General features: G+C 36.3%; 1 protein-coding gene across 1 annotated transcript in view; it reads left to right on the forward strand.

Annotated features, from left to right (window-relative positions):
- The first annotated feature begins 9,102 nt into the window (after positions 1 to 9,102).
- The window catches only part of LOC107591257 (catenin delta-2-like), a 162,157-nt gene continuing 154,219 nt past the window's right edge, over positions 9,103 to 17,040 (forward strand). Inside the window, exons 1-2 of the mRNA XM_016280372.1 lie at positions 9,103 to 9,223; positions 11,737 to 12,043. Of these exons, the coding sequence (XP_016135858.1) occupies positions 9,103 to 9,223; positions 11,737 to 12,043 (428 nt within the window). The remainder of the gene's footprint in view (positions 9,224 to 11,736; positions 12,044 to 17,040) is intronic.

The following is a 17,040-nucleotide window of genomic DNA, read 5'->3' on the forward strand; positions in this document are numbered from 1 at the left end:
GTCTGTCTCTCTCTGTTGGTCGGTCTGTCTGTCTGTCTGTCTGTCTGTCTGTTATAAATTGAAAGTATTTATACATCTAGCAATTGTGCTGCCTTTTATGATGGTATTTATTTATTTATTTTAAAAGCTTGTATTGCTCTGAGATCATCATTGAGATTAATGAGAACTAGACATGAATTTTAAATAAAATGGCTAGAATACAGTACAATAATGAGAATTTTGTGGTAACATATGCTAAATTTAAATATACAAACTTCTTGGTCATAAAAAAACCCCCATAAAAATAGACTTCATTGTCATTGTGAAAAACATATTTTTGTATTTTTGTCTTTGAGATTATATATGATCCGGGCAGCTTTTGCGGGATTTTCCAAAATCGTTATCTCTACAGAAACTCAACATTATGACAGTATCACATTTTATTAGTTTGGCCCATTATGGATTCCCTGTAATGCTGATTCCTTTCAAGTACGTTATTCATTACAAGTTTGCCTATCCGGGAATCAAATATGATCTTGCACAAAGCTCCAGATAATGTGAATGTGATTAAGCTCCTCATGGCCTTTCATTCTGCTGCTGCACCATTGCAGGATCTCTCGTTAATATCCAGCTCTGAAATTCAAACTTCATGAAGTTAATTAGGCTTTGTGTAAGAGCGACTGGAAGAGCAGCGTCTGCGGCTAAGAATGTGCTGAAAAGACTAATTTTGGAACCGAGCAAAGGAATTAACCCGAGCTTGAGGGAAGTGTTCTATCAAATGCTGATGGAGCTTTCCTACTCGCATCCCTCCATAACTGACCATGCTTTATCACAGAACAGGAGACGAGCTACCAAAACAGTGTGCGTTTGCCTGAATTTTATCATACAAGATGACTAATATGACAAAGTGGGGCTATTTTTGCATTAAACTATTAAGTCTGTTTCCTGCATCTGTGTCATATGTAGAAAAATGGGCCATAATACCCCAGATGAGAGCTGCTGGATGTTCTCTGAAAAAAAGAGGAAGGAACCTTGATTTTACGTCAGTTGTTATGCAAACCTCGGTTCGAGAGTCTAAAGCAATAATTGAAGCTGAAGTGGAAAGTAAGGAAGAGTATTTCAGCCATTGTAAAGTGCGGTTTGAAGCAAAGAGTGGAAAGTGCTCTTTGGATATTGAAGCTCTTTTTCCGTTCACCGGGTGCTTATACGCCGCTTAGTGTCATACGACTCACAAGATTGATATAAAATCAGTCCGTTCGTCGAGCACCATCAAAAATCATCTTCATCAAACCATGAAAACATGGTCCGTTCCCAGAATTCTGCCCACCGACCTCGTTGTTCTGAGTCGTCTTTACATTTGTAATACCTGTGCTTTATATAAAATGTAACATTGTGTTTTTGCTGAGCTTTCAGGATGTATTACTTGCTCACAATACCCACATACAGTATATAATTTGTGGAGATAAGCAGTAAATTCCCTATTGAGAGGCTCAGTTTAACTTGTATCTGAATATAGCAGCCTGTTCCAGTTGTTATATAAGATGAAGCACCTAAAATATATCTACTTTGACTTTTCTTCTGAGATTTTCTTTTCCCTTACAGGAGGCACAAGAGTAAAGGGACCTGCTCATGAGTTTTTACTGTACAGCATATCATTTGAATTTGTAAACATACAGAGCATACTTGATTCTGGGGTGCTGAATTAAATAGGAGCTTCCTTTCTGTTATATTTCTAGGTATGTAAATTTTGATGTTTTGATTTGCAATTGTTTTTTATGTTTTCCTAAAGTGTCCAAACATTCCTTGACGAACCAAATAAGCCATAAATATTCAGGTTGTTCTTGGTAGCAGCTAGGTGATTAACATTTTAATTTAGATATATTAAAATTTAACTTGAGTGGTAATATGAAATTTAGAGAGTAACATCTTTGTAGAATGTTATATGCACTACCAGGTATTCCTTAAGTCGTCAGTTTTTATGAACATTACATGATAGTTCATGTAAATAAAGTACCGAACTATTTGTTCAAATTAAGAGTGCAAAGAACCCAACAAATATGTAACTTTAGTGATATTTTGTGCGCTAAATATTAAATGTATGAATATATTCAGTAGCTTTTCAAAATCTATTAATTATGAATGGAGTATAATTGTAAAAATGTATATGATAAATTTAATAATACAATAATAATTGTATATTTTTATTTACAATTTAAAAATGTATTTTATGTATTGTATTATTAAATTTTTATAATTTATTATATAAAATATTTTATTACATTCTAACGTTTTTAGCATATGCATGTTTGTACTTTTTTCATTTTAATCCATAATATGTATTGCATTTCATAAAATAATAATTACATTTGAGATGTTTATATTTCTTATGTTTTGTATTTTACTTTATGTACATTATTGTTTAATTTTAATATTCAATTAAACTAACTACAATGCATTTTATAACATAATTTTATATAGTTAAAAAAATGTTGTTCTTATTTTTCCTTAATGAGAAGTTTTGTCCTTTTGTCTCTATTATTTTAATATTATATTATTTTTATAGTCCTTAATATATTGTGTGTGTATATATATATATATATATAATTTTTTTTTTTTTTTTTTAATAAATATTCAATACCATAAACTTCAATACAAAAAACTTAAAACAGTAAAAGGGGTAGTAAACTGTAGGCAATGGCAAGGGAAATTAACCACAGTCACCTATTAGATTGTGAGATCACTAAAGCTCATACTGTATGCAGTCTTTGTGTGGAGTCTGTAAATCAGTGGAACAGTAACAGTTTGGACCAGTTGTGAGCTCAGTTTAATACCATCCTGTGAATCTGGCCTCTGCTCCTCTCAAGCATGGCTAATGAGCAATTACATGCACACTCACACACACGCAGACACATAAACACTCTACATAAGATGGATGGCACTCATAACTTACACTGAGGTGCTGGCGGGGAGACACGGAGGCAGCGTCTTGATTCACGTGAAACATCATCTTGTATCTGTCCCGTAGCCTCGGTCCAAGGATGTGAGGTGTAACACGGATGATATTTACAACCTCAGTGGATCCTGTGCTGTTGTTGAGCCATATGTTAAGGGCCTTAACACACACTTGAGTCTGAGTGACATGTCATCTACTGTATGTGTAGTGGGAATCATTCATGTTCAAATGGAACTGAAGCCTAACAAGCCAACCTCTGCAGAAGACATCATCAGATCAGTTACTGAGGAACATGATGTTGCATGAGTGAGTCTGAGGGTGCTTTCACACCTGGCCCGTTGTTTCGGGAAACCTGGCACGTTTCCCCCCCTTAGCTCGGTTCGTTTGGGCATATGTGAACACGGCAATCGCGCTCGGATCCGCACCGAAACAATCGGTCCGAGATCGCCTGAACGAGGTGGTCTCGGCTCGGATGAAAACGAACTCTGGAGCGGTTCGGTTTGTAGTGAGAAAGCAATCCGATCTAACGGACCAACGAACCAGGCTATATCACAATGTATAATGGGTAATTACGTAAGTTCCGTGAAAAGCATTAGCTTTGTTGTTTTGCTAATACTTCAAAATGAACCATGTGAATGTCTGTGGGTGAGCACGTCTTCGCCATTCAAAATCAAAGCGCACTTTTTCAATTTATAATGCCGTCTTATTGCTCTTCTTCCTAGTAAGTGCATTTTAAAAATGTTTTCCCGATGAATCCTGGACTCCTGCTCAAAATGATAAATTAATATAAGGACAGCTACAAAAAACAAAAGCTGTTGTCGTTCCATCCTAATGGATGACAGCTAAGTGAAATCCCGGAAAATAAACCGTGGAACTTTGACCAATGAGACAACAGTTTACTCGCGCATGACTTGTATTAACAAATTTGGTCTGTTTAGAAACTTTGCCGTGTGAAAGCGAACTGCACCAAGAATAAAAAGCATTGTAATAATTTTAATCCCTGTTTCAAAACAAAGCAATCGATCTACAGATGTGAAAGCAACCTAAGCCAGCAACAGAGATTGTATATGATGGGGTTAAAATATTTTTCATATTGTCGGTGCCGATAGCCTTGTGGCAGTTGCGCTTCGGGTGTCCCGAGTTCGAATCCCATGAATCTTTCCCGATCCCATCCCCGTCCTCCTCTCTCTCTCCCACTCACTTCCTCATAGTCATATCTCAACTATCCTATCATGAAAACAATGTAAAAACGCCCCCCAAAAATTATACTATATTTTTCATATTGAGTTTAGTTCACCAGTTTTTCAGTAATATTCAGTCATCTCTGTCTTCAACCTTATTGCTGTGATGTAACACAACGTATTATTATTAACAACAAAATATTATTCCATAAAAATATAAATATATAATTGTATCATAAAATTATTTATTTATTTACTTATTTATTTATTTATAATGTATTTACTTAATTTATTTTATAAAAATTTGTGTCCTTAATATTTTTTCACGTAGTTATCTTTTTTTAATTTCTTTTATAACATATGCTTGTTTATACAGTATTTTTATAGAGTCTTAACTGCCCCTTTTTTAATTAATTGAATGCATCCTTACATTATTTTTAAAAATTGTTACTGACTTTAAACTTTTGAGCGATAATGTATTTAAAGATAAGAAACTTAGATTCATGTAATTAACTCAACTTATTTCATTAGCTCATATTTAGTTTTTGTTTTTATGTATATATTTTATTATCATTATGTAGTATACATGTGTTTATACTGTAATTACACACATGCACACTCACATTTATTTATTTATGTAGTAGTGCCGTGACTTGTTACAGGCATGTTCATATTTTTATTTTATTTTATTTTTACTCTGATGTTGAAATGGCCTTCTGTTGTGTGCACAGCAGCTAATTGAACAGGTAATTTGTATCATAGGTACCACTTCATGCATTTTAGCACAGCTGGAACAATGTATTGACCAATCAGCATCAAGGACCAGAACTATCTTTAAAATGAAAAATAAAGCACACCATCAGGTTGCACTCCTGCTGCTTAGCAGATTTGCATTTGCATCTAAACCGCTCAGACCGACAACATGCACACACAATAATTTAATCCAGATAACATGCATGCTTTTATTGGAAAATCCTCTGTACAACATCTCAGGGATAAACACAATCTCACCGGCATTCTTGGTTGAATTGCTTTCAGAGGGTGATATTTTCCTAATGTCAGCATTTGAAGCAGATGGATCCATTCGAGACCGAGGCGAGTCATTCAGCTACCCCCAGTAAAGCAGGTAGCCCTTTATTGTATTGCACACCTTTTTTTCCAGCATAGCAAATGGCAGAGCAGCAAATAATTCCTCTAATATGTTTCTGTTAAGTGGGAGTGACCTTTGGCAGGGTGTAATATCACGCAGAGAAAAAAAATGCTATGAGAAGCAGCTATGCAAAAGAAGAAAGGGCAGTTTGTTTATGATCACATTACTCTGTACCAGAGCACTGAATCTATTGATGCCAATGCTAAGGAGATGCTGGATCCTCCGATTCCTATCTCAAAGGTCAGGTAATTTAAAAGAGCAGCCCATTATCAAACCTATAGAATATTCAAAGCCTTTCCACAAGAGGAGATTAGAAACATTGGCTGGGTGTGTGTGTTTGATTCATGAGACGCCAGATAGAAGATTGAAAGAGAGTGTAGAAGGAGAGCGTTTCATATTCAGCCTCAGTGCTGGAAGGATGCACTTAGAAACACATTCATAGTAATGTCAAGGTCTTTCACTTGTGGCTTTTTTTAGTTTTAATTCTCATACATTTCTTATTCTTAGTTTGAAATCTGGTAATACAACCGGCTTTATAAATGCAGTATGAGGTATGAAATGCTGTTGTCATGACAATCAGTGCGTGTTTCATAGGTTTACATCTTTGTGGCACATTAACACGTCTACCTATTCACATTTTCTTTGTTTATACTGTATGCCACTTCAGATGTGGTTTCTGTACTGCCTCTGCAGTGTAAAAATGTCATACTTGGTAGCTATAGAGGTTTCAATATAGAAACTATAGGACAACCAATTAGTCATTTAGTGAATTTGACTAGTTTATCTGCTTTTTTGTGTTTGTAGCAGTGCTTTAAAGGAAAATAAGCAGTATCTTATTTTATAGATTATTATTTTTTATGTCTTAAAACGTTTTTACATGGTTATTTGAATTGGTTCGTTTAAAGGGGTCATGAACTGAGAAATCAAAGTCCCCTTGATCTTTTGAGATATAAGAGGTCATTGCACTATAAAAACGTCCTGTACATTTCAGAACTCAAAACTTTGTTGTTAGTCTAAAAACAGCTTATATTTAAGCCAGAACGACAGGTTGTGGAATGTGCTAATAGTGTGGCTAAACACCGCCTCCGCAGAAGAAGATCGACATCACTGTCTGTTTAGCCCACCCACCGATTTGCGTACGAAGTAGGTAAATGACAAGAGCGGCAAACGCAGCTCTACGCAGAAACCAAACGATACACTTTTCTGATTAACTTTATTTTTTATGAAGTTCCAGACCACGTCAGTAAGAACCTTTTTTTTTTCTTCAGTAAGAACGGATTTTTTTAAAAACAAGGCAGTATTCGACGCAGGGTTTTCAGAAAGATTAAAACTCAAAGATGATGCTATGCTGACGATATTGAATCCGACAGTAATGTCGCACCACACAGGTGTGAGTAACTGTTTTTCTTAAGTGGTCACTATTAGTGCTGGGCGGTATAACCAAAAATTTATATCACGGTATTTTTCAAAATTATACCGGTTTCACGGTACATGACGGTATTTTTTTTTCATGCATGACCAGGTGTTAACTATATTTTCTACTGATTGAGAGAGGAAATACTGCAGTATATTGACTTAGAATGCCCTATTTTACTGTCATGATGAGTGAATATTGTCAACTAATACCACACTAAATAGTAACTAAACACGACCCCTTTTAATACATGTTAACCAGGAGTCACTCATTTATAATCACGGCATCGTCTGATAAAATCAACATGCATCTACACTAAAGAGCGGCTATGCGGTTGTTTTGGCTATATTTTTTGTCTCATGCAGCGCACTGCCTGAGTCTGAGTAACAAACTAAAAAAAACAACAAACTATAAAGTGCATGTGATATTAACAGATAAACTACGCTCATATTTATAATTCCAAACAATCAGTAAGCGACAGGTGCTAGGAAACGCTGTTTTGTACTCATTTATTGACGAGTCGGCTGCGGTGCGGCCAACTGAATGCACTGCTTCTCTGCCGCTCACTGCACAGAACAGACGCCGAGAGAGGTGACATTTCTCCGGGAAAGTCAGACCTGACGAAATCTTCCATCTCCAGACTTTTCCCTGTGTTAGTGTGTGTTATAATGAGTGGTGATCTGGCACTGGAGTGCGTTATTTTTAATGTTTGAGCTGAGGGTTTGTGGCTGTTATCAGAGGTGGAAAACAGCAGTGGTAATCTTCTCTTATGATGTACATGGAAGACACACACTTCCATCTATCGCTGTTGCACAGCTGCAGCGGCCCGCTATCCATTCTAGTGAAACCACAAAATGCAAACAAGTACACCCAGCTCTTGATATACATCCCCTGAGGTACATACAATTAAACAATTAAAAAAATTACAAAGTTCCTCGGGGGGAATTAGAACCAGGAAACCATTCTCTCCAAGGTGAAAAGCTGAGATTTATGTATTTAGATTTTTTTTTTTTAAAGACATGAACATTTTACATTTTAATAAAAATAGAGACAAGTAAAATTATATCTTTTAAATGTTTACTTAATGTTTTTTCAGTAAGTTTTTGAAAGATGTCTTATGCTCAGCCATGCTACATTTATTTGCTCAAAATACAGTAAAAACAGTAATATTGTGAAACATTTCTTCTTTTTTTTTACGTTCTTTTTTTTCTGTGATGCAAAGCTGAATTTGCAGTATCATTACTCCAATCTTCAGTGTCACATGATTCTTCAGAAATCATTCTAATATGCTGATTGTGCTCAAGAAACATTTCTTATTTTGAATGTTGAAAACAGTTGTGCTGCTGTCATTTTTGGTGGAAATCGTACTACAATTTTCAGGGCTTTTTGATAAATAGAAAGTGCAAAAGAACAGTCTATATTAGAAATAAAAATCTTTAGTAACATTATCAATATCTTTACTGTCACTTTTGATCAATGTAATGCACACTTATAGAAGTATTGTTTCTTAAAAAAGATCATACTGACTTTTTAACTTTTGAACAATAACGTATTATGATTCTGAGCAGAAAAAAAGAAAGAAAAAAATGATTGGTTGTCATGTTGCTTTATACGGTTCAGAGAGAGAAGGCACAGATTAGCAGAGGAAAGTTGGCCGTTATTCACAAGTGTCCTTCAAACTGGCTTAAGAAAAGACTGTATACGGTGTCAAAGGAAGCAGAACACAGCAAAAAGGCTTAGTATGCGAGTTAATTAAAGAATTACACCGTCAAACGCTGTTGTCAGGAAATAGCGGGATTCACTGAAGCACATTATCAGATAGTTGCCCTCGTTAACAGCCTCTGTACAAAATGAATAAGAGAAAGTGTCAGCGTTTCACGAAGATGGTGAACACACAGTGTGGCCCCAGAGAGATGTATTTACCAGCCATTGTACCAGCCAATGCGCCATTTTATTCTCACCTACCCTTAATGATAGAGGACAGGATCTACGGTGATGGAATTAACCAGCGGTGGATTATAAAGTTGTAGAGAAATATATTGAGTTGACGCTGGAACTGACCATTAAAATTTCTCACAGATGAAAAAAGATGAAAAACCTACTGTGAGTTAATAAACACCTGCTTTGTTGTTGTTTATGGGACCATCTATCATTTTTATACCGAAAATATATGCAGTCTCATATTTGCCAGTTATTACTTTCTGTTCTCGCATTGTTTACGATCGCCGATGACTAATAATAGATACGAGACGGATCGGTTGTCGAGATTTTATGCAAGATCTTATCCACCTTTTGGTGTGTTGTGGGTTTATGTGCGTCCTTGTCTGTTTGTGTGTTTTATCTCACGCTGTGCCGAGGAAAGCCCTTGTCCGTGTAGTGATGTGTGGGGTCGCATAAGATACACCATTACTGATAAGATAAGCTAATGGAATCTGAAGGTCACCGAAAGGTCATTTTCCCGAGGCTTCGCCGCTATGGCAGAGTGGCAACACTTCATGATGATAAAGTCTTCGCAGAGGCCTGGAGCAGCAGCACTTACACATACAGTGATAAGCGGAATACTTACTTTTTGGAAAAGTGTGTCAAGACATTTTTTTTTTAGAATTGCAGCAGTATTTGATGATATATCATCTTTCATTCATTAACTAAATCAGTGTGTGACCTTACTATGTGAGATTGAGTGATATTCAAAACAGTCAATGTCGGTTACTCTGCTTTTAGTTAAAGACTGAAATTTAATTAGCCCTTTTTTGCACGATAATTAATGGCATACAGATAGATTTTCACCTGCCAAAGGTGTTTGCATGCAGTTGGAGCTATAAATCAAGCCCTAGGGGCCTTCAGTGCTAAACCAGTTAGAGACCTTCTTTATTTGAAATCTTCACATTCGAGTAATGAGTTTGTGTTAACCCAAAGCCTAAACACCCACACTCTTATATTGAGCCAAATGGATACTCTGCCATGTCATTGTTTTTTTTTAAAGTGCATTTAAAGTTATCTACTTTTTTCCAGAGACTTTTGAATAGAAATAAAATAAATAAATAAATATATGCCTCATAAATGTAAGTGTGTGTGTGTGTGTGTGAGTGTGTGCGCTATATTGAGCAGTGTTGTTGCTAATGAGGTCTAGCTCAGTGTAATTGAATTTTTTTTCATTGTAGTTTGGCATTGGCAGTATATGTATATTTATGTATTTATTTACTTATGTGTGTATATATGTATGGGTTCATTCATTCATTCATTCATTTATTCGTCATACATTTGTTTGTAAAGAACTAATATAATGTTATTAATTTATATATTTTAATTACATTTCTATGTTTTTATTATTATTCAATGTTTCATTATGTTTATATTTTTATAGTACTTTAAAAATTTTGATTGAAATTTTTTCATTTTAGTTATTTATTTATTTATTTTACTTTATTTATATGATGGGGCCATTGAAGATATTGGCAGGGTGTATGTAAAGCTAAGCTACTGGCATGATAAAAAAAAAATTATATATATATTATTGTAGCCTGATTTAATTAATGTGTAAAACGTCTGCTGAACTTTTCTTCTCCTCTGTCCGTCAGCTTCTCATTATATATTCAATCCATCAGGCTCCCCCTCCTCTCTCACTCTGTTTCTAGCTCTCTGCCTCTTTTTTCCTTTTTCAACTGGTCTTCATTAATCTCAAACTCTGTCTAATTATCGTTAGCCTGCACTGAGCGAGTGCAGCATTTTCTCCAAAGGAAGCTGAAGAGTCATGGATGGTCTCCGAAGATACATTGAGCCTTTTCTCCCAGGGTGCACTTTGTGTTTGGTGACTAATAGTCCTGTTTTACGGCTTCACTGGCAGTGTTGTGGTAAAGACTCTGAACCCTGCCATTGATCGTCTCGCGCTGCAGATTTATGAGACACTCCACTGTAACTGTCTAGCAGACAGTGGCTGCCACATTACCCTCATATTGAGCAAAATGGATACACTCTGTCACCTCAATATGTTAAAAACCAAACAAATGCGCATTTAAATTGATCTGCCTCTTAGAGTTATCAGATACAGCTGCACCTGTATAAAGATAATGAGGGAGTCACATGACCTGTGATGTCACCTCATCTGATGCCATCCTGTCTCGCCGTAGACATTCATTTTCCATTTTCACACAGTATTTTTGAAACGGTCACAACTAAAATTAGAGCTTACATAAGCTTGGTCAATCGGTGAGTCATCAGGCATAGATATGAATTATTTAATTACAAGTTTTGGACCATTTTAGAGGACAGTAGAGACTAATCAAGCAGTTTATTGAATTTGTACTGCAATTTTCAGCATTTGGGTCACAGCTAGTTAACTAATCATCCTGCAATCAGCTTATCATATAGTGAGGTTATTTTTTTTATTAATGTTTCATTTTTGTTTCATATAGTTTATTTTTTAGGTCTTATTTTAGTTTTGGTTTTGTTCCTTTTTTATTTTCTTTTTTCCTTATTTTTTAGGGTTTAGGTTAATTTTAGTCTATACCATTCAAAATGTTGGGGTGGTGTTGTTGTTGTTTTTTAACAATAAAAACATTAAAATTACAATTTAAAATAACTTTATTATATTATATTATATTATATTATATTACTGTGATGGCAAAACTGAATTTTCAGCAGGCATTAATCCAGTCTTCAGTGTCACAAAAAAAAAAATTTAATTAAACATTTAATCAGACATTTGATTCAGCATCCCCTTTAAAGAAATGCAACATCCATATGGCTGATTGTGATTACTTAAGAAATCGTTTAGGCAACGTTTAGTCAAATTTGTTAAAATATGTAGTTTTGCACATCCAAAACTATCCAAATGCATTTCATTTCGCATATAAATCCTTTTTTAATCTGCCAAAGAATGATTTTGACTAGTAACACTCACTTTGTCTCTATTATGTACCTGTTAAGGAGCTTTTAATTGCTGTCGTTCTCATTGCTGTTGTCTCTTCCTCTCCTTTCTGCTCCCTCCTTGTCATTCTTTCATTGTATCACGTCTTGTCTGCTTGTCTTCTCACTGTCCTCTCATTGTTCCTGTACCTAGACCTAGTGAACCAGTTCTGTGAGCAGGTCCTGAACTTCTTGTTTTGTCCCTACTCTCCTGCCATAGCCCCGTCCTCCCCCGGTGTTGACTCCGTACCCTTGCAGCGAACAGGAAGTCAGAATGCCACAGGGACGTTTCCCAGAGGCGGCTATGCGTCCGGTCAGGGCGCCAATTACACGGATACTTACCGCACGTTGCCATACTGCTCTTCAGTGGAGTCTCCCTACAGCAAGTCCGGCCCTGCCCTGCCACCCGAGGGCAACCTGGCCCGCTCGCCCTCCATCGACAGCATTCAGAAGGATCCCAGGTGAGTCTGCATGGACCTTTTTTATAGTCACAGTAAATGTGCCTGGCAAATGTACACATATCGATCAAATTTGAGCTGGAAGAGCGGTTGCTGAAGGGGTTTTCAGGGGTTGTGTGTGTCAGTTTTTGGAGACCTCTCTCGAAATATTTGACAGTCATGCATTTGTATTGTGGTGAAATTATATTTAGTCTTATCAGTAAATTGAATATTGAATAGTACAGTACAAGTGAGTATTACCGTTTTAGAGCACTGTAGAGACTAACCAAGTTCTTGTTGTATTGTAAGTTTCAGAATTTCAAATCCAACTTATAAGTATATGGATCATAATGGACAACTAGTTAACTGATCATCCAGCTTGTCTTACAGTGAGGTTATTTTTATTTTTCATTTTACTTTCATTTCCATTTTAGTTTAGTTTTGATTTGATTATGTGTCTAAGATTTATTTATTTATTTTCACATTTTAGTTTAGCATTTTGGTCTTATTTTAGTTTTGATGTTGTTACTTATACTTTTTTATTTTAATTTAGGTTCCTCGTTTTTATTTTTCTATTTGTATTTTTAAGTTTTATTTAAATTTTAGTCTACATACACTGCCGTTGAAAAGTTTGGGGTCTGTAAGATTTTTTTTATAAAAAATTTTTTTTCATGGTTTAATTTAGTATTTTTGTCTTATTTTAGTTTTGATGTCGTTACTTTGGCGTTTTTATTTAAATTTAGGTTTCTTAGTTCTATTTTTCTATTTCTTTTTTTTTTTTGGCTTTATTTTAATTTTAGTTTACATACACTACCGTTTAAAACTTTGGGATCGGTAAGATTTTTTTATTTTTTATTTATTTATTTTCATGTTTTAATTTAGTGTTTTGGTCTTATTTTTATTTTTGTTTTATATTTAATTTTAGTCTGCATACACTACCGTTCAAAAGTTTGGGGTCGATAAGATTTTTTGTTTTTGAAAGAAGTCTTCACCAAGACTGCATTTATTTGATCAAAAATACCTTAAAAACAGTAATGTTGTGAAATTATTTTAATATGTTGTAAAATGCTATTTATCCTTGTAATGATGGCAAGGCAGAATTACTCCAGTCTTTAGTGTCTCATGATACTTTAGAAATCATTATACACATTTAGACAGTCTATCGGGGTAAAATCATATTCAGGATTCTCAGTAAACATTTGGTCGTGACATAAATGAGAAGGAAGTGATTTTGTATCCATAGTGGAGCTCTGTTTTGTAATCTTCCGTTCATGTCACAGTAAAGCAGTTGACTTATCAAAGGCTAATCCTGCTGGATCTTTATACCGCCATATCTTTTTCTGTCTTCTGTTTTTCTGTCTTGTGCAAATAAATAATTTGAATACATAAGTTAATAAGAATAAATATTTTGACTTCCGGTTTGTTAAGATGGTGTAGACAGGCGTTGAATCTCACTCCCGCAACATTTTATTCTATAGCTTCCTTAAAACCCGACAACTTCTTTCTCTTTCACTGCAAATTGGACAACATTTTTGGCGTGCACATATCAGTATCCAATTATGGCAGCTAAATCAGTAAAACAAGGCAAAAAGGAACAGAAAGCTGAAGCGTGCGGAGATGACGGCAAAGATGTTAGCATGGCAGCTATCGCTAACCTTCTGGAGGATCACCGGGCTGCTCTCTCTGCAGATTTTAAAGCCACCGTCTCGACACTTGAGGTAAAGCTGGATCAAATTCAAGACACCGTGACAGAACATGGCTCGAAGATTGCTTCACTCGAGACCCACGCAAATTCACAGGATGAGCGCATGCACGCCTTAGAAACTACGTGTGCTATGTTAAAAGAGAGCAACTCTAAACTGCTTGCTAAACTCGTGGACCTCGAGTCTCGTAGCCGGCGTAATAATATAAGAATTATTGGGCTACCTGAATGCATAGAAGGACCTCGGCCGTCTGTCTTCTTCTCTGAGCTACTCGTAGAAGTGTTTGGGGATGGAGTCCTGGAATCTCCGCCGGAGTGCGACAGAGCGCACCGGTCACTGGCTGACAAACCGAGGCCGGGGCAAAGGCCTAGGCCTGTTATTGTCCGGCTTCACAAGTTTCAGCAGAAGGAAAAGATCTTTCGCGAAGCCAGAGCGAAGAGGGGAAAGCTTTATTATCGTGGCACTCCTATCGCTATTTTCGAGGATTATGCTCCGGAGGTGCTGGAGCAACGTTCCAAGTACAGGGAGGTGATGTCTGAACTTTACAAACTGGGACTAAAACCAGCGCTGCTGTTCCCGGCCAGGCTTACTATTGTTACGAAGGAGGGAAACAGAAGAAGACTTGCATCTGTCGCTGAAGCCAAGGACTACATTGCTAGGACTAGTTCTGCTGAGGACTAAATTTGAAGTGACTGATGCAGTAACCTGCGGCTGACTCGGTTGGTGACTCAGGATGTAACGTTAGCATTCGCTAAATGTTTTGAATTCTGCAAGACTTAAATGGCTGACTAGTTATCGCCTAGTTGTTACATTTGAACGTGCATAAGTTCTGTTTATTATAGACTTATAGATCCCTCTCGTTAGGCATCATGGAGGGGTTGTGTGCACCCTTGTTTTCACTTTACTTGTTGCCTTTGAAGATTTTGCAGCTGTTACACACATTCGCTGCCTTTCAGACTCTGCCGTGGCGCCTACAATACGTGCTGTCATAATACTTTAGATTGGTTCAGTTCAGTATTTTTCATGGTTATATTAGCTTATTCAGTGACTGTACATGTTACATGGTTATGTGTACATAATTTAACTTTGATTGTTTACTAAGTTATGTTTAAATGTATCATTTAGCTTTTTAAAAATTAATTTATTTTTATTATTATTTACCTTTTTTTATTATTATTTACCTTTTCTTCCCTCCATTATAGTGGGTAGTACTTACAGTTTTTTACATTTATTTTATTCCCATTTATATTGTTTAATCCATGACCCGCGCTGACTGGACTTTCTCTTCTGTCATTGTGTATGCACCTGTTGACTGTGAAACTTTGCAGTTGTGACGTTCAGCAATAACTGATGTTAGAATATGGTTGGGACCCAATATACTTGAAAGGGGGTTGACCTTTAAGTAGGTGGCGGGAATGAGATGTCGGAAGTCTTGAGAGTATTGAGCTGTGTTGCCCGGATCATGTTTGCACTTTGGGGGATGTCTTTGGGGCCACCATTTTGGGTGGGTTTTTATTTTCTATTTATTTTTATTTTTTATTCCCCTCCTGTTTTCTGTCTTTTTTTCTTCTTATTTCGCTTTACAGAAGGCCCTACAAATTCAAGTCACCTCAACTTTCTACATTGTTCTAGATGGCTCCTGACACTTCAAAGATGGGTAATGGTGTGCGCCTTATTTCTTGGAACACTAAAGGAATGAATAAGGCTGTTAAGATTGGTAAGGTAATGACGCAGTTGCAACATTTGAAAGGGGATATTATATTTTTACAGGAAACACATCTTAAAACATCAGCTGTCCAACGTATCAAAAGGGCTTGGATGAGTCATCTTTTTCATTCAAAATTCTCCGCTAAGGCTAGAGGGGCTGCTATTATTGTTAGTAAGAATATATCGTTTGAGCCAGTACAAGTTATTCAAGATGTTAATGGCCGTTATGTCATAGTATCGGGCTTGTTAAACAACTTTCCAGTAGTTTTAGTCTCTATTTATGCTCCCAATTGGGATGATGAGCAATTCTTCGTTAACTTTTTTGCTAAAATTCCGAACAGCGACAATCATCACCTACTGATTGGGGGCAATTTTAATCTGGTGCAAGACACACGTCTTGATAGGTCATCATCTAAGCAAATCAATTTATCAAATTCTGCTAAAGTAGTGCTTGCTTGTTCATCTCATTTAGGAATTTCAGATCCTTGGAGATTTAAAAACCCCCATAACAAAGTCTTTTCTTTTTTTTTTTCCACCGCACCAAACCTTTTCCCGGATTGACTTTTTTTTTATTAACAATAAATTGCTGCATCTGGTTACTGCTAGCATTTATCACCCGATAGTTATTTCAGATCACGCTCCCACGTCGATTGATATCAATCTCCCACTTAGTGTTACCTCCCCATCTCTATGGAAATTTAGTTCTCATCTTTTAGCAGATCACGAGTTTTAAGAACTTTGTTGCCACTCAAATTAGTAATTACATTGAATTCAATGATACCCCTGAGGTTAATATTGGATTTTTATGGGAAGCTCTGAAAGCTTTTGTTCGAGGTCAGATTATTTCTTTCATATCACACATGCGTAAGGTTGAACGTGCTAAAAGGCAGGACATTCTAGAAAAACTTCTCAAACTTGATGAAATATACACCATCTCTCCCTCCCAAACCCTTTACAAAAAGCGACTTGTATTACAATCGGAATATAACTGTTTGATGACACACATTGTAGAGAGACAACTGCGACAAACTAAGCAGCGTTTCTTCAAACATGGTGATAAGGCGGGGGCACTCTTAGCCCAACAGGTTTGTGCAGCCAGTGCCTCTAGGGTAATTTCAAGAATTATTTCCTCTAGTGGCAATCTTACTGCAGACCCAGCTGAAATCAACAAAGCTTTTTTAGACTTCTATATTAACCTTTATACCTCTGAATACTCTTCAGGTTCAGCAAAGATCCCCAACCCCTCATTAAATTACCCTAGAATTGACGAAGACACTGCTACGGAATTAGGTGGCCCCATTTGACCTCGGGAGGTCCAAGAAGCCATTAGATTAATGCAGAAAGGGAAATCCCCAGGCCCTGATGAGTTTACAGTTGAATTTTATAAGGAATATTCTAATTTACTAGTGCCAATTTTGGTGAAAATGTATAACGATTCTTTTCAAAAAGGTCAACTACCGGCGACTCTGTATATGGCATCCATATCCTTGCTTTTAAAGAAAGACAGAGATCCCACCTCCTGCAGTAACTACCGACCGATTTCTCTGCTAAACGTAGATTGTAAACTTTTAGCTAAAGTTTTCTCTCTTCGCCTCCAAGATGCCATGTCAT

This window comes from Sinocyclocheilus grahami, unplaced genomic scaffold (assembly GCF_001515645.1).
Source record: "Sinocyclocheilus grahami isolate Dianchi unplaced genomic scaffold, SAMN03320097.WGS_v1.1 scaffold139.1, whole genome shotgun sequence".
NCBI classification, from domain to species: domain Eukaryota; kingdom Metazoa; phylum Chordata; class Actinopteri; order Cypriniformes; family Cyprinidae; genus Sinocyclocheilus; species Sinocyclocheilus grahami.